Raw genomic sequence first — 25,802 nt, 5'->3', positions numbered from 1 at the left:
GTCACTCATGTCTGTCAGCGTACAATTGCGTTCCATTTTACCAGAAAACTGAAATGATCAAAAATAATATTACTTCACAGAAAAATGTATAATGTAAAACTAATTTGATTTCTATTTATCTATGTCTTCATTATAACTATTTCATTAATATATAATATTTATTAATGTACTATTAGGCTGAAAATCAGTTTTAATTTTAAAGGACACAGAGAAAAGGAACGGCGAGATATTTTTATTGTATCTATTAGAATGGTGACTATTTCAAAGTCAAAAGAGTGAAAATAACAAATAACGTTTTTTATATATATTTATTATTGTAAGTTTTTGGCCTATTGAATGCGGGTCAACGTGTATTAATTACCGACACATGTCAAATGAAGAGATCCTTGAGTGGCCGGCCGGTGCATTTGCGTACATTGCCAAATCCCTATGCGACGGGCCGCTGAACAAAACCAGTTATCTCGGATTCCACTTCGGGACCGGTTTCTGCCCGCAATAGGTTTCTGTTTAAGACCAAAATAAACTGAAAGCAATGGCTGTTTCTGTCTGGATAATAAGCGAGGTCCTGAGTACGGTGTAATAGCTATTTGAACTTACAGCGAGGTGCGTTACTTACTTGCACGATTTGGTCGTTTTTGTGCAAACACCATCAACGGCAGTCCAGTAGTAATCATACGGAAGTCTGTACTGGAGTCGTCAATATACATATATATACACACTGTTACAAACATATATATATACTGTATGAAATAGTGGTATTATCAAAATGAATCACTAATAGTTGCTAACACTAGCAGCGCCCTCGGATTCTCCCGCGTTAAAATATAAAATATAGCTTGTATTATTCTGATGCATAAGCTATATTACAGTAAAGTTTCATCAAAATGCGTACTGTAGTTTTTGCGTGGGAGAGTACAACATATAAATAAAATTGAAATGACCGTTTTTACTACATGCGTATGAATATAAATACAGTACATACACCAAAATAACATTTTTGACAATTTTTGTTTGTCTGTCTGTTTGATCCGTCTAATCTCAGAAATGGCTGGACCGATATTAATGGGACTTTTTTTGGCAGGTAGCTTATGTAATAATAACCTAGGCTACTTTTATTTTCGAAAAATAAACTTAAATTCAACGCGGACGAAGTCGCGTGTACAGCTAGTTAAAGTTAAAGATAAAAATATAATGAATGAATGAATGTAATGCGTCTGGTCCGGTTATACATACACAAAGAAGTAACTAGAAATATGTGGATTGGAACATATACTTGAATTAATTTTGTTAATACTCGTTTAAACCGATTCAAACCAGTTATAAGAAACGAGACAAACATTAATAGCATTAGTGGTTGTTACATTATCAAACATCGATCGTTTACATTATAAAGTAGCGAACACCAGATGGGAATAAACTAACTGCAATATTCCTAAGACATACATTATATTATAAAGTTTTATAGTGGACTAGCACTTCCCGCGCTTCGTCCGCGTGGAGTTTAACTTTATTTTTCTAAAATAAAAGTAGCCTAGGTTACTCCTTATTACATCAGGTACCAAAAAAAGTCCCATTAACATCGGTCCAGCCATTTCAGAGATCAGCCGGAACAAACAGACCGACAAACAAAAATTGTATTGACAAATTGTATATAGACAAATAGAAATCGCTGCAGTAATAAGGAGTATCTTAGGATAAATTACCCCTTATTACTACAGCAGCTACGTGCCAAAAAAAGTCCCGTCACAATCGGTCCAGCCATTTCAGATATTAACCGGAACAAACAGACCGACAGACAGGCAGACAAAAATTATAAAAAATGTTATTTTGGTGTATGTACCGTATATAAATTCATAAGCATGTAGTAAAAAACAGTTATTTCAATATTGCAAACGGATACTACAATTTTATTTATATGTATAGATGAGCAATAAAGACAAAAATAGCCTCCTGCTAAGTTTTATCACAGATAACATAACATTACATAGTTTTATACAGCATTTGAACTTGTAATTGATGTAGTGTACACCCAACACACTACACACTACACACTACACACGGTATACACGTGAATATTAATTAAATCAAATGTAAAGATTTATTTAAGAGTACTTCATAAAGTGACGCAACACAAGTGTTTGTATTCAATTTCTCTCCAGCTAACACACTAACAAGTTTAAATACTTTATTAATATATTGTAAACTTAAAAATGTTCATTTAAATAAATATACTCTAAAACAATCATTGTCAGATTGTTATGTTATATTTTTCAAATTATTTTTTATTAGATCCATTTATTTTTCTTCAAATTTGGAACATCATTATTACTACATAGTGTAAAGCAAAGTCGCTGTCGCTATCTGTCCCTATGTATGCTTAAATCTTTAAAACAACGCAACGGATTTTGAAGCGGTTTTTTTAAATAGGTAGATAGATTCAAGAGGAAGGTTTACATATATAATACACGTACACCCGTACGAAGTCGGGGCGAGTAGCTAGTTTATATGTAATCACTATGACTGATTTCCTCTTATTAATTGTTTAACCAGTTGGTTATGTATTAAATATTTTTTCTTTTTGAGTATTTAATTGAATTAGTGCTAATTGGTGGTTTGTATTCACACACTTAAACTTAAAAATGTAAAGTAATAATAAAATTATTTAAAAGAGCAACACGCAAGTTTCTTGCTCGTTCTTCTTGTGATGAGACAGCTTTCCGAACGAGCGGTAGATTAAAAAAAAATGTAATGACTATTCAAAAGTGCTTCAATGTAAGTTTATTTGAATAAATGATTTTCTATTCTATTCTATTCTATAATCAGAAAAAAGCATCACCAAACAAAAACATTTCGCGGACAACTCGATAATCTATTGATGGTTGTGACGTCATCGAACATCTACGAGTTCCATGTAAATGCGAACTTAACTGTGTCTTGTACTTGGACAACAATAATACAAGAATAATTTACACGGCGCAGTGGTGAATATTAATGTTGTACACAACGAATGGAAACGTTAGCCGAATATGAATAAGGTCTAAAATATAAAGCGGTCGAGTGCAGCCATCCTTTGGCGAATGTAAAACCGCGCGGAGCGTTTTAAACTCCCTGATTTCGTTATGCAATACCTCCCATGTTTCTCCACACTTATGTGCAGCCTCGAGCTGGTTCGAGGTAGTTAGTTACATCTAGTTAATTTCTAATAACGACCACATTATTTCAAATGGAATGCAACGTGGATGTCTCGTTTGGAATGTATTTCGTTTTAGCCCATAGTGCCATTCTCTTTATACCTTATTATTTAAAAGGAACACTTTGAGATAAGGTTCCGATAGTATTAAACTAATAATTAATAATTAAACATGATGTGATCAGTTTTGGCACAATATCTAAAATAAGTCTGCAAATACTTAAATAATAATATTCAGAAAAAAAATTAAGTTGAAAAATATAAAAAAAATTATTGAAATACTCCTTTTTTTAAAATAACTCGATAACCATAGCAAATATGAAAAAATGTTTTAAATAAAAGTTGTAGAGAAATAAAATCTACACAAAAAAGGTCCTTTTCATTTTTTCATTATCTGCCGTCGTTTAATCACAAAATTCAAAAACTTATAAATATTACATTCATCTTCTTATCACTACATTGAGTCTTAATAATATTATTAATGCGGAAGATTGTGATTATGAATGGATATTTGTTACTTTTCACACAAAAACTACTGAACGGATTTTAATGAAACTATACAATAATATAGCTATAAGCTATAATTTAAAAAGATATAATGTAATTTGGCGAAATATAATGATAACTGTCAAGTTAGTGTGTTGCAGACGATGTGTGGGCATTTAAATATAACATAATAATAATGTCAGGACAATTCACACAGCGCCATCTAGGCCCAAGTTAAGCTAACTAACGCTTGTGTTATAGGTACTAGATGACTGATACAAATACTTTGATATATTTTTTCGTAAGTACATAGTTAACACCCAGACCGATACAAACAATCAAACTCATGAATACAAATGTTTGTGCCGTGCAATTAATCGAACCCGCGACCATCAGATAGTAAAGCGGTATGCTATACCACTAGACCACCGAGGCTGTCATTTAATAATAAATATATTTACTTAGATCTTTGTAAATCGTAACGAAACGAAGATATATAAATAAGATATAATTCTAATAAATATAAATCACATAATTGTGAAACAGTTTGTGAAATGGATACACGTCTGACAATAATTGCAGCATTTCGCGTCCATTGAATTAACATCTACCACTACAAATTAACTAATCATACAAACACCAAACTGTTTATTACTGGACAACATCGAAAAATAAATCTATATATATATATAACTCAAAGGTGACTGACATAGTGATCTATCAACGCACAGCCCAAACCACTGCACGGATCGGGCTGAAATTTGGCGTGCAGGTAGATGTTATGACGTAGGCATCCGCTACGAAAGGATTTTGATTAATTCTACCCTTGGGGATAAAATAGGGGATGAAAGTTTTATGAAACATTGTCAATTTTAAACCGATCGGTCTGAGACTTTGCATGCATAAAGCTACTATGACGTAGGCATCCCCTAAGAAAGGATTTTGATAAATTCCACCCTTAAGGGGATAAATTAACGCGAGCGAAACCGCGGGCAGAAGCTAGTATAATATGTTACTAGCTGTGACTGCGGTTTAACACGCTTACTCTGATGTATAAGCTATATATTAGTGTAAAGTTTAATTAAAATCCGTTCAGTAGTTTTTGCGTGACAAAGTAACAAACATCCATGCATTCATACTCACAAACATTCGCATTTATGGACAGCATTAATTATGTATGTATGTATGTACATTCAAACGACGTAAGTTTAAGATCTATTTTCGTACGTTTTATTATAACGTATCCTACATATTCGCTAAGATATTCAAGAAAAAAATTATGAAGAAAAATATGGATATAAGTTTCTTAATATATTCCTAAATAATATCTAAGAAACATTCGCTTTTGTAGTTTGAAAGACGTCTGTGTACATTTTCTTTAGAAATAAGGATAACTCTGGAGAAGGAAAAAGTTTGTTCAGTTTTTTTACAGCTCTTGAAACTCGTGACGAACGTTCAACTGAAGTAATTCTACTGATCGTTACCCAAACTACATACAAAAAAGGTGCTGGAATGCTGTTTAAATAAAAAAACAAATCTTACTAAACTACTAAGCACATAGCAGAAATTCCTGCACTTATAAGTATACTAGCTGTCCCGGCAAACGTTGTTTTGCCATATAAATTAAAATCGCTATTAAAAAATAGGGGTTGATGCTAGGAGGGTGAAAATTTAGGGCTGTATATATTTTTTAATGACACATAATAAAAAAATATAAATTAAAAAAAATTGCACAAAAATAAAAATTTATGTTAGGGGTGGACAACCCTTACCACTACTATCTATTTTTCATACACCAACTATGAAAAAGCCGATTCTCAGACCTATTGAATATTCATATAAAATTTCATAAAAATCGATCAAGCTTTTTGGGAGGAACTGGTAAGTAACATTGTGATACGAGAATTTTATACACATATATAAGTTAAGTTTGGAGTGCCATCTGCACTCGCCCCCTATCGTCCGTAGAAGCTGTAAAAGCCAGTTGCAGCCAACAGCATTAGAGTAGACCGATAAAAAACTAACGTATTGTGGTAAGCATCGTATCGTACATTGTGTTTTTTTATTGTAATCTGTTTACTAATCTCACTAAAATTATATACGAATATTTGTGAGTATGTATGTATGTTTGTTACTCTTTCACGTAAAAATACTGAACGGATTTTGGTGGAACCTTACAGTAAAATAGCTTACACATGAGAATATTATATAGGCTATAAATTTCATGCGGAAGAAACCGGGTGAAAAGAATATATTAAATATATTTAGGCTCAGCTAGTAAATTTATATCAGTTATAAATTTATGAATAATGTCATTTGATAAAATAGTAAAAGTATTGGGTAGTACCGATGTTTGCAGGCACGTGAAATTACATAATGTTTTACGAGTAGTTGATAGCCGTCTACCAATCTAGAATGTTATCGAACCGCAAACACAATTCCAACTTCGTTTTGAAATAGTTCAAATTGAACTGTTAAATTTTAGTTACTACTAACTGTACCCGCGACTTCATCAGAATTTAACTTTATTTTCTAAAATAATCATTGCCTCAATAACTCCTTATTACATCAGCTATCTCCCAATAAAAGTCCTGTAAAAATCGGTCCCGCCATTTCAGAGACTAGCCGGAACAAACAGACAGACAGATAGACAAAAATGTTGGTGTATGTACCGTGTTCACATTCATATGCATGTAGTAAAAAACGGTTATTTGTCGTGGGAACAGCTGGTAGTAAATATATTTGTATGTAACTGGATTCGCAAACAAGTCGGCAGACCACCTGTTGGAAAGTTGCGAGCGTGGCGAGGCCGCGGCCGGGGCGGTCGCGGGTTCATGATATGTGTGTTATTGCGACCAATAGAGTTCGTGTGTCCATCTGTTCGTTGTGTACACCTAACCGCAGACCGTGGCCTTACGTCATTTGTTTTTGTTACGAAAATCACACAGACACCGTGATAGTTTCTTTAACCGCAAACTAATAATGAGTGAACGCATTATACCAACAGTTTAATTAACATGTACATATTAACAAATAATAATACAATGTATATGTACTCAGTTAGTGGTAGATTAATGTTTGATATATTTGATTACATAAAGGAAAATATATATTAATAAATTTGATTAACAAACAAATGTTTATATATTTATTTGATACCTGTGCTCGTGGCATGCTACGATTGTTATTTATTAACTGTTTTTTTTAATCAAATTGAAAAATCTGATATTGCCTTACCGATATAACAGGTATATAAGATAAAATCAAATTTAAATCGTTTAAGTCCTCTGTATAGCGTGTCTGAACACACAGACATACATATATATTATAGACAGCCTCAGTGGTCTAGTGGTTTAGCACACCGCTTTACTATCCGATGGTCGTGGGTTCGATTCCTCGCACGGTACAAACATTTGTATTCATGAATATAATTTGTAGCGGGTCTGGGTGTTTTCTATGTACTTATTTACAAAAAAACAAATCCATGTATTTATATCAGTTGTCTAGTACCCACACAAGCTCTGCTTAGCTTGGGACCAGATGGCGCTGTGTGAATTGTCCTGAGATATTTTTATTATTGTTATATTTTTTTATTCGGTATAATAATTACTATGTTTTTTAACATAATATATTTTGACATGGCTTGTTTATTATCAATGTATGTAGTTATGATAAACATAAACGATGGTGCAGCACCAACATTGGCAACACTGTTTAAATTTAAATTATTTCACGTATTCAATAATACATACGTGTTTAATGTTTCTATTATGATTATATTCATAGTAAAATGTACAATTGTGCAACTTACTAAATCAAAGACTTGTAATATTTACCAATAGGACCCGGTCAGTCGCCGCGAGGCACGTTTCGTACCTTCACACACTTTGTTTCACTACATGCAACACAAACATGTAATAGAATAGAATAGAATAGAATAGAATAGACAATCATTTATTCAAATAAACTTACATTGAAGCACTTTTGAATAGTCATCACATTTTTATTAATCTACCTCTCATACGGAAAGAAAGAAAACTTTCATCACAAGAAAAACGAGCGAGAAACTTGCGTGTTGCTCTTTCATATAATTTTATTCTTACTTTACATTTTAAGTTAAAGTGAGTGAATACAAACTAACAATTAGCACTAATTCAATTAAATACTCAAATAGAAAATCTCTGTCGTAGTGATTAGAGCAGACCAGTCTCTACAAGCAGCTCGTTCACGAGTATGACGGATGATATATGTATGTATAGACACAAAAGAATCCACCTTAATGGTGGATATATTTAATGACGGATTATTCTTTGCTCGGTGGTCTAGTGGTTTAGCACACCGCTTTACTATCCTATCCGATGGTCGCGGGTTCGATTCCTCGCACGGTACAAACATTTGTATTCATGAGTATGATTGTTTGTATCGGTCTGGGTGTTTTCTATGTATTTACAAAGAATATCTAAGTATTTATAATAGTTGTGTAGTACCGATAACACAAGCTCTGTTCAGCTTGGAACTAGATGGCGGTGTGTCCAGGTGTTTTATTATTATATAAATTATTTATTTATTTTCAATATGAAAAAAACATAATTTTAGACTCTTTTGAGCACACCTCCTACTAACTATAGTATAGTGAGGTAGGTATTGTTACATTATTGTATACACTATGGTATTAAGAAATGTATTGACAGACAAGAGGTAGCTTATCTGCCGGGGTCTGGAGAGACACGGGAAGCGTCGTTGATGATTCTTTTTTAAATCAAATAGTTTTGGTTGACAAAAACATATATGTTTTTATTGCAAATCCTCATCACTCTCATAGTGCTCACCCTTGCTCATATTTTTTATAAGTATGTCATATTTTATTATTGCATATATGTAAGTGCAAAAGAATATATATTTTTTATCCAAAAAACAATTTATTACTTTTTGGATCCTCACACCGAAATTACCCCAAAATGGGGATATTTAGGCTAGGTACGACATTTCCCTTGCATAAAACATCGACTCACTGCAGGGACGCGAGATACCTTAAATATGTGCTTAAATCTTTAAAATTGTCATCATACATATAGTACCCTATCTCGACCGCCATCTTTGATTTTCCTTTTGATTTGCAAAAGATACAGATACCTTTGTCCCGCCCCCCCCCATAACTCCTTCTGGGAGAACGACTATGTCAAATAGTCTCTAGTGTCTAGTGACCCTAATGTAGCTTTATATATTACAAAAGAGATATACAAATATATTATTATCTAATTATATTTACGCTTTTTCCATTAGGAAAAAACAAATATTGTACAATAAGATGTTGAGTTGAGTTAACACAAATTCATTTTTTTAAATCTCTGGCTACGATGTATAGTTTAATAAAGGCGTTCATTAAAAAAGTTATTTAATTCTTTCATGTCTAGTTGTTTAATGTTATAGTATATTTAAATGAAAATCAACAATTCAGTAGAGTCATTAAAATAGGTTTTTGTGCCTCGCACCGGCCGCTGACATAATGCGGGAACAAAAGAACCGACCGTCGAGTCGAATCGAGAGCCACTTTTCACTGTGACATCAATATAAATGAAATATTTAAACGTACCTACCTACCCACATACAATATTAGCAAAATACGCGAGTACCGGCGACGAGCGGGTCGTGACTTCGTATATATTACTTCACCATATCTGAATATTAACAAATAGCATCGGAGCTGTTAACCTTAGCAGCTAGACGTCGTGCATGCGGCGCGCCGTGGCCGATTGGTGCTCCAACTAGTGGTCGGAGTGGTCGGGGAACGGCGACTGTCCGACGGTACCCCGACATGCAAGTATCTGCGAATGACCGCAGCGGACGATCGCAGAAAACGTACGCAGCGGCGCCTCCGCCTGCCGCGCCGCTCGAGGTGTGCACCTTTTCGAAAGTCGAACCGAAACCGATATATCGGTCCATCGTCGCAAACTCGCATACGCAGCATTCGCATCGGCCGTTTACAATGTGGTACTCACCCGTTGAAACGTTTCAGAGGTCCAAGCTGCGGATCCCTCGTAGGTGTCCCGTGATGAGAGCGGTCCGGTTTTGCATTCACGTACCGCGGTACGATGGCACTGCTCGAGAGAAAGGGCGACTGGATGGCGGGTGAACACTCGCGTGCGGTCGCTCGGCGGGTCGTGGCGAGAGTGGGCGTCGCGGAGGCGTGCTGACGTTAGCGGCTCTCGGCTTCAACTGAAGGCCGCGAGGTGCGGGGGCACCTTATGACGGCGCGGGCGCACCCCGCCGGCAGCGCGGCCGCGGCCGCAGCCTGCGCCGGCGCATCCCGCTTCGACGCCCGCCCTGAACATTGCTGAAAAATCTAACCCCACGAATTAACTAATACAAAAATACAAATACAAGAGCCTTTTTTTAACGCATCTCGGACTCGACACCATTACATGTAAAATAAGCTGACAAACCATCTGATGGAAACTGGTAAACGTTTCTCACAAACATGAAATAGAAATAATCTTTATTGAAATAAACTTAATATAAGCACTTTTGAATAGTCACATTTTTTTTATTCATACGGAAACAGATTCATCACAACAAGAATTTTAATTTTAAATATATGAATATAATAAACTAAAATATCGTCAAAAAAAATTGAGCAAAAACATCTGAAACAAACCTATACAGAAGACTACACTATAGTCTGCGATACGACTCCTAAAAATACAATAAAACTCTTTTACACAACGTTTGACTTTATTAATAACAATAAATCATTAATACAATGATCTCTTAGGTCTGCTGAAAAACAGAAAAACTACTGAAAAAAGTCAACGTTCACGTGTCCCATGTGTATGTACGTAGAACGGTCTATATATATAAAATATTCAGCTTGAATTAAAATGTAAACATTCAATTGTAGGAATTAAATATGAAGTACATTCATATGTACTTTTTATTTAATACAAACTGCATTCGAATTAAATACAAAGTGATACCAATTGACGAATTGGTTGCAGTTTTTATTATGAAATTTCCTGAACTTTGTATCCTCTTATGTACATATATTATGAACATTCAGTTATAGTATATTTATTTATTTAAAACTTTATTGATTTTGTACAATAGGCTGACTTAATGCTAATAGCAATCACTACCAGCCACTTAACTTGACTACACAGAAACTTGACTATCATAAGCAGATCCTACATGAATTTTAATATCTAAATAGAAAAAAAGTGGTAAACACTAATTTCAGGCAGTTATGATAAGTTGGGTTCTATAAATTTTTTATTGAGCATCCACCTAAAGAATCAGATAAAGAATATTTCTCGAAAATACTAAACAAATTTCAGATCTTCACTATATTTACAACAAGTTATCGCCGCGACTTCGACTGCGTGGAATTTATCTTTACTTTTCTAAAATAAAAGTAGGCTAAGTTACTCATTATTACATCAGCTACCTGCCAATAAAAGTCCCGTCAAAATAGGTCCAGCCATTTCAGAGATTAGCCGGAACAAACAGACAGACAGATAAAATTTGTAAAAAATGTTATTTTGGTGTATGTAGTGTATTTGAATCCGTCATGAAACAGCGTCCGCTACTCGCTGGTTACTCTAGTGGTGAAAGATTTTTCAAAATACAGTACGTATGACTATTTTAATATCCACTACAAACAAAACATCAAATAATTCCTTTTTATATTCTCTTTAGATGACGACTCCGTGGTCTAGCGGTTTAGCACCGCTTTACTTCCGATGGTCGCGGGTTCGATTCCTTGCCCGGCACAAATTTGTATTCATGAGTATAATTGTTTGTCTCGGTCTGGGTATTTACCAAAAACATATCTATATATTTGTATCAGTTATCTGGTACCATAACTCAGGCTTTAGCTAGATTGACTTGGATCTAGATGGCGCTGTGTTAATTGTCTTATATAATAAAATAATATAACATATATAATACAACTTTTTGAGTAATTTCTTTCTCGAAAATTGCATAATCCAACACTAAAAGAAATTTGCAAAATCGGATTCGAACAGTTCAGTTTCGGCTAATACCCCGAACGTAAAACTTACAAACTTTATATCTCTTTACAATATTCCCAATAGCCCCGGCTTCGCCCGGGTGTACATATATTATACATATAAACCTTCCTCTTGAATCACTCCATCTATTAAAATGAACCGCTTCAAAATCTGTTGCGTAGTTTTAAAGATAGCATACATAGGGACGGACAGACAGCGACAGCGACTTTGTTTATACTATGTAATAATGTAGCTGAAGAAAAATGTTTCATCGTTCTAGCTTTAATTTTTAATTAATAGTTTTCTTTAATATTAATTAATTAATAGTTTACCTACAGGTAAATAATAAACTATTAAAGACTTAAGAATACTTTACTATGTAATGTCTATAGGTAAATCATAAACTATCATCTACACGTACAATTCTATTTTTGTTGTTATTATAGTTTTCATCTCACAAGTATGATTAATCAATTGATGTGGATGCTGATGCGGCGCCCGTCACTCCGAGGACCGTATCTGTCCAGTTCGCACCAGAATCTGATGTCTATAACTGTACCATTAATCAAGCAGCTGTGTTTTTAATTTATCATTTAACACTTATATTACTAAAGCGGGTACAGAGAAACTCGGAAATAAAATCAATCGAATCATTGTCATCCTCAATTTGTTGTTATTTTTCTATTTTATTAATTACTAGCTGTACTCGCGACTTCGTTCGCGTGGAAATTAATTTTATTTATCTAAATTAAAAGAATTTTCTAAAATAAAAGTAGTCTAAAATACTCCTTATTACATCAGCTACTTGGCAAAAAAAGTCCCGTCAAAATCGGTCCAGCCATTTCAGATTAGCCGGAACAAAAACAGACAGACAATAAAATGTTATTTTGGTTTATGTACCGTATTTATATTCATATGCATGTAGTAAAAAGTGGTTATTTCAATATTACAAACAGACATTCCAATTTTATTTATATCTAGGAGAAAATTCCGATAGTTAGAAAGATCCAAGATGGAGCCTCAAGTCGGTGTCATTGGCAATTTTGCTTGCATCAATTTTGTTCAAGCAGTCGTTCGTAGAGCGTCGAAAGGGCTGTAATTTGGGCTAAAAGTAAAAAAATAATGCAAGATGGCCGCCGATTTAGTGACATTTGAATTTGTTTCTGAAAGTCCGAGATATTTACAAAGCAGTTTTAAGGGCACACGCCAGTGATAAACAAAAATACCTGACGTTGGTGTTTTTAAAATATGGGATTGGATAAAAAAAATGTGTGATTATTTGTCGACATTTTAAAGTGAAGAGTGATAAACATTTTTCTGAAAATGGCTATAGATTATTTTTGTTAGAATTAGCTGGTAACACTATACATCGGTTTTCATAACAAACTAAGGTAAAAGGTGAGTACTAAGGAACCACTAGAAATAGTCACAAACATACAGACGAAGTATTTCTGTCATCAGGGTGTGGCTACATTAAAAACAGAAAATTTAATAGGGCCGCCGAGTTATATTGTTAAGAAAAAACTGGGATAATTTTATGTATTTTTGGGACATCTTGTAACGATTATAAGAATAGAATAGAATAGAAAATCATTTATTCAAATAAACTTACATTGAAGCACTTTTGAATAGTCATCACATTTGAATCTACCGCTCATTCGGAAAGCTGTCTCAACACAAGAAGAAAGAGAAAGAAACTTGCGTGTTGCTCTTTTAAATAATTTTATTATTACTTTACATTTTTACGTATAAGTAAGTGAATACAAACCACCAATTAGCACTAATTCAATTAAACACTCAAATAGAAAAAATATTGAATATACATTAACAGGAAATCAGTCATAGTGTTTAGAGCAGACCAGTCCCTCCTACAAGGAGCACCCGTTCACAAGTATGACGGATGAGCCAGCCAGCACTGCGCTTGACCATATATTAGGGAGCCCAATGACCCAGCCCACCACGCCGCTACAAGTCTGGACATTTTAGTGAGCATGACTACTCAAAACTTGTGAGTGCGCTTTAGATTGCATCACATCTACGATTTATTATTGTTGCGGAAACTGTCTTGCAAGATACTTATGTGTATATAAATTCCTTTCCTGGTGACTATTCTAAAGGATGATCATTTACACAAAAACTATAGTTAGCCACGACGTATGCTTCTTGAGGATCGCGAACATATGCAACCTCTACAGTTTTGTTTCTCTTCATATCCATTGTAATATAAATTACGGTCACAGATACATAAGGTAACTCAGGAAGGTTGGTTAGGTTAGGTTTTGTATTTTGACCATTACCATAAGTATTATAGCCATAGGCAATGTGATATAAACAGAAGGTTAGTTTTCATGTTATGACTACCATAAAATTGAGGCCACAGATCAGTAAGGTAAACAGAAAGATGTTAGGTTTTGTATTATGATCTCTACATTATCCCAAATAGGTATGTGACTAATATAGTATACAGAAAGGTAGGTTAATTTAGGTTTTATATTGTAACCATTACAATAACATGTGTTGCCAGTTTTTTTTCTTTTTTCTTATACTGATATATTTAGGTTTATTTCTTAGGCTCCCACTGCGATTTGATACAGGGGAATTCTTTAATAGATGTTTTCACTGTAGTATTCACTATAATATATATATTATATTAATCTATTATATATTTTAATATAATATATGTGTATTATGTATAATGTAATATATAAATTTAATCATAAAAAATTTTCGCATGTACCTATGTATATATAAAAAAAAAGAAAAAACTGTGAAACAAATAAAAGGGAAAAAAAACATGTGTTGCCACAGGTATAGTACACAGAAATGTCACTTAGATTAGATTTTGTCTTTTGACTCTTACAATAGGAATGGTCCTAAATGGTTTCATATCAAAACGAATAACCAAGTTTTTTTGTTATGTACTACATTAAAACTAAATCCTGCATCTAGGAAAGCATGTCAATATGTCTACACGCTAACAGTGTAATTCGTTTGTCGTATAGTATACAAATAAAAGATCCTGTATTAGATACCTTCTGATCGCAACTATTGAAAAAAATGATGAAAAATTTGACCTACCAATTACACAACATTTTGTTAGTACACTTCTTAGTCAAAGATGTAATAACTTGTAGTCACTGTTAGTGTAGTACTACTAAATATAATATAATAAAAGTAGAATTTTAGTAACTTTATATTTAAAATATATAAATTACTAACAAATCGGCCATTGGTGGCATAATAAATACATTTATTGTTATTACTAGCTGTACACGAGACTTCGTCCGCGTGGAATTTAACTTTTATTTTCTAAAATAAAAGTATCCTAAGTTACTCCTCATTATATTGGCTACCTGATAAAAAAAGTCCCGTCAAAATCGGTCCAGTAATTTCAGAGATTAGCCGGAACTTACAGACAGACAAAAATTATAAAAAATTATATTTTGGTGTATGTGCATTATTTATATTCATATGCATGTAGTAAAAACGGTGATTTCAATATTACAAACAGACAGTCCAATTTTATTTGTCTATAGATTATGCGTTCTAGGTACATAGAGCACTATCTATGATGATGAGAACAGAACAGAACAGAAGGTTCAGGTTTGTCAAATACATAAATGAAATATAACATATTAATGCTGAAATTGACAGCCTTGGTTGTCTTGTGGTTTAGCACACCGCTTTACTATCCAATGGTCGTGGGTTCGATTCCTCGCACGGTACAAATTAATTTGTATTCATGAGTACGATGTTTTCTATGTATAATATGTATTAATTTACCAAAAGAATGTATCCATGTATTTATCAGTTGTCTAGTACCAATAACACAAGCTCTGCTTAGCTTGGGACTAGATGGCGCTGTGTGAATTGTCCTGATATATATTTTTTTTTATAATATCAATAAATAAATTTTGTACTAAGTTTCTACGCGTACTTGTCGTCGTTCTATTACAGCGCTCTGAAAGAATATGGAACTGATGAGGAGAGAAAAACCAGAGAGAGAACAAGGAGACAACATTTTGTGACTCAGCTGTGTCATCTACACTGGAGGTGCTGAAGCAGAGTTCACACCACCAGTCCATACGACTATATAATAATAATAATAATAATAATAATACGATAGCCGAAAAAATAACAAAATATAAAGAATTACAAACAGAAATAACCCGACTCTGGCACTTACAAAAAGTAACAATAGTCCCAATCGTCCTCTCAACTACAGGTGTCATACCGAAACACATGCATCAGTCACTAAATACCCTGAACTTGCCCCCTAATATATACTGCCAACTACAGAAGGCTGTAGTTCTAAATACATGCCGGATTGTTAGAAAGTTTCTACAGATAGATTAGGCCTACATTTGTATATCCACCTGATATAGAACATTGTTATGTACTTGGCTTAGGCCCGTACATACCAGGGGCGACGTGGTCGGACAACCTCCAAGTATGGGCCATCCATTGGGAGGCTTCCCCATCCTCGTGGATACGTCCGCGGGGAACGGTGGCCGAGCAATGGTTTGGTTCTGGTGCGCCCTGGGCGGGATAGTAGTCGTTCCTTCGGGATACTGCTACTATGTCGGCCGATAGTCCGGCGAGTAGGAGTAGGCAAATCTTTCTCTTTGACTTTGTCTGTCTTCGTCTTTTCTTTTCTTTGTCTTCTTCTTTTCTGTCTTTCTGTTTTCGTTTCCTTTTTCTTCTTTGCCTACTGGAAGCCAGGTCTGGTGGGTGCTTAACTGCGCAGCCGGACAGCACTTCAATGCAACTGGCTTCAAACCGTAAACCTGCACTGGGTGTCGGTGATCACGTCTATCGGCCCAGTGTAGGAGCGGGGGCTCTTGGCTTAATTGCCCGGGGCCGCGAGGAGTCAACCTCTATAAAAAACCTCTTGTCTAAGCTCGGTGCCTGGCGAGGGACAGGTCGTCACGCGGAGCACGCTGCTGGAAATTCCTTTCAGTTAGCGTGTTCCCCGGGGCGGCCGGGTCGGAGGAGTAACTCCGGCCGCAAGCGCACCAACCTTTGGGCACCAGCCGCACCCAAAGTGTATTAGGCCGCAGTCGGTAGCAGGGGGCAACGCCGGCTGTGCAACCTTTCCCCACACTCGTGGGAACAAAAATGGATGACAAACACAAAAAACCCTTTGATGAAAGGTCCGAGAAGGACGGTGTGACGAAGGAGTCCGTGAAGGACGGTGTGATGACGGAGTCCGTGAAGGACGGAGGAAATGCTGGGTCCGTTAAGGACGGTGAGGCGATGGAGATGAGAGGTCTAATGAGCGCGGAAGATGCGGCGGCGTTCAGCACGTTCGCTCGCGAACTGGAGTTGGCGGAGCGGGAACTGGCGTTGGGATCGGATTACCTCTCCAGTTCCTGCATGTCTCTAGTCGAGGATGAGGATGCCAAGACGTCGTCCATAGGTACTCGGAGGTCGTCGCGGCGGAAGAGACGTCGTACGGATCCCAACTCAGGGTCGGAATCCGAATATAGTGGGCGTTCTACTCCGGCCCCCAAAAGGGTTGGGCAGAGCCCCTCGGCAGCTGTGGAGGCCCGAACATCAGGGTCAAAGGTATCAAATCCCTCCCAGGAGTTTGGCTACCGGTTCTACGAAGATGAGAAGTTTATTGAACCGGTATCCCTGCCACCAAAGAGGAAGGGGGCTATATCCAAAGCCATAACCACAGATGGGAGTAAGGAGGCCAGGGCAGGCCTAAAACAAGTCGTCGTCAGCCAGGAGCGATTATGGGACTCAGAAATCGAGCCCCCTCGCAGGAGTGAGCAAGGTGCACCCGCCCCAACAAGCGGTGCTGAGGCCAGCCAGGCTATTAGGTCAGTCAGGATGCAGGTCTACCAGCATGCGGAGGAGATCACCGAAGTCATTCGGAGATCAGCAAATATAAAAGGGACCTGCGTCAAAACGATGAAAGATGGGCTGGCCAGCATCAAACGGCTGGTCGATGCGCTAGAGGCGAGCTTAATCCCGAGTTTTGCGTCGCCACTTTTGGCACAAAACATTCGGCTAGAGCAGGAGGTGAAGTTTCTCAAGCGGGAGGTCGCTGAACTCCGTGCCGAGAAGAACAAAGCCGTAAGGGCGGCTAAGAAGGCGGAAGCTCCCGCCGCGAACACCGGAGAAGTTCAGGGACCGGTGGTGGGATCTGAAATGAAGGCCTGGAGGGCACAAATTATGAGGGACGTCGACGGCATAGTCAAAAACCGCTTGTCGTCCTTCATGTCGGAGATGAGGGAGTATCCCTTCCAACATCCGGAGATGGGGTCGGTTCCACCACCGGTCATAATGCAGGAGAAGAGCGGTCAGGCCGCTCCTGCCACTGCAGTTAGGGGTTCTGCCCCCAATGCCCAAGCTGGCCCGAAAACCAAGGCCAAAGGACCAGGGCCAAAAAAGGCCCTCACTCAGGGAGATCACCGTGGGCCCAGAGAGGAGGTGGCGCAGTCGGAACTTCCGACGACGTCATGGGCCACGGTTGTAAAAGGTAAAAGGGGCAAACTAAGTAGTGTCCCCGAGGGGCTACCCGGTGAGCCGTGGAAGTCCCAAAAGCAGGCGTCTGGAAAGCAGCCGAATAAAAGATCGGCACCGGCCCCTTCCAAATTGCGGCCGCCTAGCTCTGCGGCAATCATCATAACGATGGACCCGCAGGCTGAGAAAGTGGGAGCGTCCTATGCGAATATCCTCAGGGAGGCAAAATCCAAGATTGACTTGGGGCCCCTGGGGATAGACGCTCTCCGGTTGCGAGTCGCCGTGACGGGTGGCCGCATTCTGGAGATCCCCGGCGTTGACAGCGGGGAAAAGGCGGATGCCCTAGCGGCGAAGCTCCGGGAACTTGTCCCGGAGGAGGTGGCACGGGTCTCCAGGCCCACTAAACAGGCGGAAATGCGTCTAATGGGTCTGGACGACTCCGTTGGCGTTGAGGAGATTGCCGCTGCCATTGCTAGCGCCGGGGATTGCCAGGTCCAGGACGTTAAGGTGGGGGACGTTCGCAGGAATCCTACCGGTGCGGGGGCTTGCTGGGTCCGCGCCCCAATACGTGCGGTGAAGGCCATCACCACCGCGGCAAAACTTAAAGTTGGCTGGGTGATTGTTCGGGCTGAATTGCTCAGACAGAGACAGCTGCGATGCTTCCGCTGTCTAGAAGAGGGTCATGTGCGCGCCCAGTGCACCAAAGCGGAGGATCGCAGCGGTCTCTGCTATCGCTGTGGGGAGAGCGGCCACAAGGCGGCCTCATGCGCGTCTGCGCCGCGGTGTGTGGTGTGTGCCTCTAAAGGCAGGCCGGCAGACCACTGGGTGGGAGCGAAGAACTGTTCCCCGCCCAAGGGTAAAGGTGTCGGCAAACGGTCGGGCCCCAAAGCCCCCAACCGTGAGAGCGGGCCGAGCAGGATGGACTCCGCCCAATAAGGGTGGCTCCATCCAAAGCGATCCGAGGTGGAGGGGCGCATGGGCGCCTCAGATCGCCGCAAGGGCCTGAGATGTCACCGCGGGGGCGGTGGCATCTCCAAGAAAAGCCCGAGAAGGTGGCGCGCGTATCCCCGCGCGCTTTCTCAAGAGAGGTGGGGTGGACACCCAAAATAAAAGCGAAGGGGCCCGCAAACTAAAGCGGGCCGACGCCGCCGGAGTTGCGGTGGACTGACATTCGATCCCGCGACTCCGGCTATAGGCGCTTCGTCGGGATACCTTGGAGTTTTTAGTGAGTAGGAGTCTCACAGTACCCGCGGGCTTCCCCCGGGGCCGGCGGGTCTCCATGAGGGATTTTCTCCAAGTTAAAAAAAAAAAAAAAAAAAAAAAAAAACCCGTACATACCAAGATTACCGGCGAAAGTCGAGAAAAAATAATATAAAAAAAAAAATAATAATAATAATATTTATTGCAGTTAAAGGTTGTGTTACATAATTAAGTTGTACATAAGAGTCAATAATTTTAACATACAAGTGTAATTGTGCCATCTGAACTAGTATAAAATTATACTGTATCTCAGATGTCACATATCTTCCCAGGGTGCATATTATTTCATTTATTAACATTTACTTTTACACAGCACAAAATCATACATACTACTTAACATAATATTACATATTCGATAAAAAAAAAAGGAGGAAATAATAATAAGACATAAAGCCAGAATAATAACAAGTTGGTTATAAATTTAAAAAGTTTATTAAGATGATTTCAAACTAATAGGATTTTTTATTAAAGAAGTGTTATTATACAATTAATGAATTATAAAACAAATGTAAGAATGGATTTATTTAAATTTATTATTATACAAATTTACATCGTTACTTATTAGACATGTATTTATTTTAGACATCTAATTAAATATATATAGTATATATATTTTTAATAATAAGTACTAATTAATTTTGATATGTAATAAAATTCAACATAATGTAAATTGTTGTGAATAAATGAAATTAAATGAATGAAACTATTAATTCCCACAATAAAAACAGTCAACTCCTACAATATGAACCGTCAATAAATATTTTTTGTCCTACACTAATATTATAGACTCCTTTGTCTTTTTTATGTTATAGTACTAATCTCGGGAATAATATATTATTCCTTAGATTAGTACTATATATATATATATATAAATACTATTTAAAAAAAACACTGGGGGAAGGGTTTTGTGGACTAATGATCCCATTGCTAGCAATGTACCATGTCAGGTTGACCTCCACGTGGTTCCTCCTGGAAACCATCGTGATAAATTCCTGGTGAATTTCTCATCATGTGCTAACTGACCTGACTTCATGTTCATCTCATCATCCTCCACTGGTGCCCCGCCAGCGTAAACCGTTAGCGCACGCGGAGACACCATTCCATTATCATCCAAAAAAAAATGGCAATTGACCATGATGATTTCCAGACGAAAACGCGTACTACACCCGTCTGTGCTAACGGTATACGCTGGCGGGGCACCAGTGGACGATGATAAGATGAGCATGAGGTCAGGTCAGTTAGCACATGATGAGCCCACCATGGCAAATTAGCTTTGATTTCAACTTGATGGTTTCCGGGGGGAACCGCGTGGAGGTCAACCTGACATTGTACATTGCTAGCAATGGAGTTATTTATCCACATTACTAAAGTACCCTTCTGCAGTATAAGTCAGAGCTGTAAAGTACCACGCCACGACTTTACCAACTGTATTTACAGGAGTCCGACAATAAAATAGTATTATAATTGAATCTATTTAAATTAAAAAGAATAGGCCAAAAGAGCTGGCAGATATTTAACAAAATTAAAAAAAAATGTTTCCATCTATATTCTACACATATAAATAAAATTGGAGTGTCTGTTTGTAACATTGAAATAATATTTTTTTACTACATGCATATGAATATAAATACGGCACATACACCAAAATAACATTTTTTACAATTTTTGTCTGTCTGTCGGTCTGTTTGTTCCGGCTAATCTTAAGTAAAATAAATGGCTGGACCGATTTTGACGGGACTTTTATTGGCAGGTAACCGATGAAATGACGAGTAACTTGGACTACCTTTATATAAAAAAAATATGGTTTAATTCCACGCGGACGAAGTCACGGGTACAGCTAGTTTTAAATAAGATATGACACAGTATGAGTAAGTTAAATAATTCCATTCACGAACTGGGGAGATTTTATGTTTATCTGTTTGCGGTTAAGACTCAGGTCGTTTCAATGTTTTTAATGTTTACAGCCAATTTATAAATATCTAATTGATATCGTAAAAGATCCGTACATAAATAACTACAAATTATATCAGTTATTTATATAATTTATTAGTAGGAATTAGTATCATAACGCAGTAAAAAAACTTATTAAATGTAACGCTTATAAACTTATTATTTCAGTACATATGTATATATATCACGGATTAATAATGATGAGTTCATACAAAAAAACCTACATTAATAGCAATATTAATATTATAACCGCGACAGTTTGTGAGTATGGATGGATGTTTGTTACTCTTTCACGCAAAAACTACTGAACAGATTTTGAGACTTTACAGTAACATAGCTTATATATCAGAATAACACATAGGCTGTAATTTAAAAAGATATTATGTAATTTGGGCGATATATAATAATAAGTGCGATCTAGACGAAGTCGCGCAGGTCAGCTAGTAAATAAATGAGAAACAAGTAATCTTGGCGGTTGAACTCAAAAGGACCACACGAGAAACTCCATCATTCAAATAGATTATCACAGGAAAAAGTTCTGAAACAAAACACTAAAATACAGTCAAACTGAGCGTCTCCTTCATTTTGAAACGGTTGATAACATGCAACAATTTACAATCAAATAAGTTGTTTTTTTTGTCAAAATTTTCACTTACAGAAGACAGTAGGTAGTCTTTGCTTTCTTCAGTTAGAGTGAGTTGTTTATTTCAGATATATGAACCAGTTTTTAGTGGATTCAACTGCTCCAAACCCCTCCCACATTCCGTGTCAATTTATCTGGACTGGTTTCAGAATTACCTCTGTAATTTCTGTATTTACTTTACCTTCAAGCCAGATTTCTTATGGAGTCTAAATTTAAAACGTCTTTCATAGACAACATTGGATAAAATCGTCTTCTACACAATTACTATATGCCGAAAAAAATGTGGATCATGATAGAGGCAGATATCTTCCTTACTTATAGAAAGATATTGCCCTACCCATTTATCGATGAGATATACATTATTATATGTAATCAGTACTGTTAAAACATATTCATTTAGCAAAGGCTACTTAAATTACAAACATGCATTGCAATAGTTGTTCAAGTATAGGATTTTTATTTAAAGATATTGTCACATATATAAGTATAACGGACTGTAAATAAACTTAAAAAAAAAGAAATTCAGTTGAGTTCTTGCCAGTTCGTCTCAATTCAATCTGGACTGAATATGCTAAACTGGACAGCAGGGAAAAAATTTAATAAAAAAAAAACTTGACGTTCATAAGAGTCTAAAATGTCCGACATGAGTAAATGATTCTCTATTTGTTTTGATTACAGCTCTTTAATTGACTTCTAGCAAAGACGTTTTTAATAACATTACAATATGCAGAAAATTAGGTGACTAGGCAGTGAGGAATGGCGTCACATTTGGTATATTAGAGACGTTATAGTTACCATTCAATAACATACAATAACTCACTAAATGTATGTAGGTAAACATCATAAAACACTTGACAACTATGTATGAAAGGTTACTAAAACAAACGGTAGGTAATGCGCATTTTTCCTACTGTTTCGCCAATCGAATGAAGCACAATTTATTTCATGTGGGAATTATTCGCACATGCGAATTGTAGGTACGGCCGTGTAACGAGCACAATGTTAGTTATTAACAATAATCAAACCGCTGAAGGACGACTCGACGATGATTTCCCTATCATTATTGGGTCGTGTTATTTACAGATCAAAAATGCTTTATTATGGTACGAAGTCTATGCTTTGTGTCAAGGTACGTTTACGCCAAATGTTTCTGTTTGATTTTACGATAGTGGGACTGAAAAGTCACTAAAAAATAGTTTATATCTATAAATAAGTTTGCAGATACATAAATTATAAATGAAAATGCAAATGCATTTACACAAATATATATATTCATAGTACCAGTATGTATATGTATATATTTGTGTATTTTCTGTGTATATTATTGTCTATATATGTCATTGTGACCCGTATTATTTATTGTATCTATTTCCACCACTGCGCAATTCCTCTCAGTAACTCAAAGGTTGACTGGAAGAAATCCCTCTTCTGGGATAATTCCGCCATTGTACGCATGTTTATTTTTTTTCTAAGTCAATTGTGTCCTTTTATTTATTATATTATTGTACAACAAAGTATTACAAACAAACAAACCCATGACACAACCTCTACTTGAAAATATATAGCGCTGTGTAGATTGTCCAGGGTTAACAACGTCCGGTGAAGCTGTAAAAGACAGCTGCGGCCAACAGCATTAGAGTAGACCGAAAAAAAAATGTCCACGGTTAAGGTTTATAATCATTAGGACATTCTCAAATACCAAATTACGCTACAAACCTGAACAATTTTTTTGAAATTGATAAAGATACCCATTATTTCTATGGGTCTAAAAAATTAATGAATAGATATCTTCTCCCGGATTATTCAAATCTATGGTGAATAGGTATTTTCTGGATAAGCGCGCTACATCCTAGGTCTTACCATCATTTACCATCAGAAGAGGCAAGATCAAGCGCAAATCCATTAATAATAATGAAATAAAAGCAATATAAAACGGAGCCACAACTTCGTATATTTATTTTAGTACTATTGCCTATCTAGACAAACGATATCATTTACCGCACAAAATACATTCTGACTGGATTTCAAGTCAACATATTTGCATCTGCATTTTCTTTTACATATCCGAGCTATACCCGAATGTACTCATAGACAATTATACACCGTTCGAAAAACAGTATCACTCATAAAACTCACTAAAGCGTAAGTAAGAATTAATACAATATAATACATTATAACAACAAGAATCACCGGAAAATTCTCATTTTTACATACATATGTTATACTACGATGGTGGCAAACAAGCATACGGCCCAACTGATGGTAAAAGGTCACTGTAGGACGCCTGAAACACTTCTTGAAACACCCCTGCCGTAGTGTCTCGAGAAAACCTCGGCAGATAGTTCATTCCACAGTTTAAATGTACGCGGGAGGAAACTGCTCTGAAACCGCACTGTCCAAAACCACTTAGGTTCCAGCGTGTGGGGATTCATTCCCTGTCGATGGCAAAAAGGTAGCCGTGGGCATCATTTGAAACAATTCTTCAGAACATAGTCAGTTGTATATTCGGTGTAAGTCTCGTCTCAAGCTAAGTGGTTCGAAGCTAGAGAGATCGGGATCATCGACGATTCTTATAGCACGTCTCTGAACCGAGTTAAAGGGACAGAACCGGTATCCAGGTGCTCCTGCCCAAAGATAAGAGCAGTTCTCCACATGAAGCCACATGCACCGTAGTATCATTATTATTCTGTCGCTGTCTGTCCGTCTCTATGTATGCTTAAATCTTTAAAACTGCGCAACGGATTTTGAAGCGGATTTTTTAATACATAGAGTGGTTCAAGAGGAAGGTTCATATATATAATACACGTACACACGTGCGAAGCCGGGGCGAGTCGATAGTTTATTATGTACATATCAGGGATGTTATGGATATGAAATTTCGGATACGGATAGGTTTCGGATATAGTAATGATTATTATACCGGATACGGATAGGGATGCGAATATGCAATTATTTCGGATTGTACGTTACATAACATGTCTCAATAGTATATCCGAAACTTTTATTTCGGATTCGGTTACGAATATTTTTTTATATCGGATATCCGATAGTTACGGTTACGGAGCTCCCTAACATCCCTAACACATATATACAATGGTGCATGCAAACGATATAATAGAAACGTATGTATGATACATTAACATATATAAGTATATATATTACACGTGATTGTACCTACTTTAGTACAATGGAGCTGTGGGAATCATAATTTAAAGACTGTACATGATAAATGGGAGGCTGTACCCAATTTACTTGCAAATAAAATAGTTTGTAGCAAACGTGATCAACACGTGTTTCATTCACGGCACATCATGTCGTGTCCAAAGTGTCACATTCGCTCTATTGCAGAACGACTACACTCATTACAGATGTACGGCCTCAGCCCTGGAAACTAGCTTATTTATTTTTACTACATGCATATGAATATAAATACGGTACATACACCAAAATAACAATTTTTGTCTGTCTGTTTGTTCTGGCTAAAGCTGAAATGGCTGGACCGGTTTTGACGGGACATTTTTTGGCAGGTAGCTGATGTTTTAAGAGTAACTTAGGCTACTAGCCGTACTTTTATTTTAGAAAAATAAAGTTAAACTCTACGCGGACGAATCGCGGGAACAGCTAGTCTTATTTAAAAAGGCATGGGAGCTTAATATGTACATTTTACACATATTAGACCCTTTGGTTTATTGAAGACAAATATATTGACTCTGCCTGCAATGTCACCAGCAAGAAATTTATAGCCTATATGTATTGACGGCCTCGCTGGTCTAGCGATTTAGTAGGTACACCG

General features: G+C 37.0%; 2 protein-coding genes across 2 annotated transcripts in view; one reads left to right on the top strand and one right to left on the bottom strand.

Annotated features, from left to right (window-relative positions):
- Nucleotides 1-9,882, bottom strand: part of LOC131855718 (UNC93-like protein) — a gene marked incomplete at its 3' end in the record, with an annotated part of 102,326 nt that extends 92,444 nt beyond the window's left edge. The window contains exon 1 of the mRNA XM_059207017.1: nucleotides 9,676-9,882. The remainder of the gene's footprint in view (nucleotides 1-9,675) is intronic.
- A 6,918-nt stretch (nucleotides 9,883-16,800) lies between these two features.
- On the top strand, nucleotides 16,801-19,092 carry LOC131855717 (uncharacterized). The gene has a single exon (XM_059207016.1). It carries the CDS (start codon nucleotides 16,801-16,803, stop codon nucleotides 19,090-19,092), a length of 2,292 nt encoding a protein of 763 aa, XP_059062999.1.
- Nucleotides 19,093-25,802: the final 6,710 nt, after the last annotated feature.

The sequence above is a fragment of the Achroia grisella genome, unplaced genomic scaffold (genome assembly GCF_030625045.1).
Source record: "Achroia grisella isolate CSIRO2021 unplaced genomic scaffold, CSIRO_AGI_Agris_v1 utg1470, whole genome shotgun sequence".
NCBI lineage: Eukaryota > Metazoa > Arthropoda > Insecta > Lepidoptera > Pyralidae > Achroia > Achroia grisella.
This window is presented reverse-complemented; position numbering and strand designations above follow the sequence as displayed.

Coding starts and splice junctions, on each gene's coding strand:
- LOC131855717 (XM_059207016.1), top strand. CDS start 16,801: ATGGATGACAAACACAAAAAACCCTTTGATGAAAGGTCCGAGAAGGAC.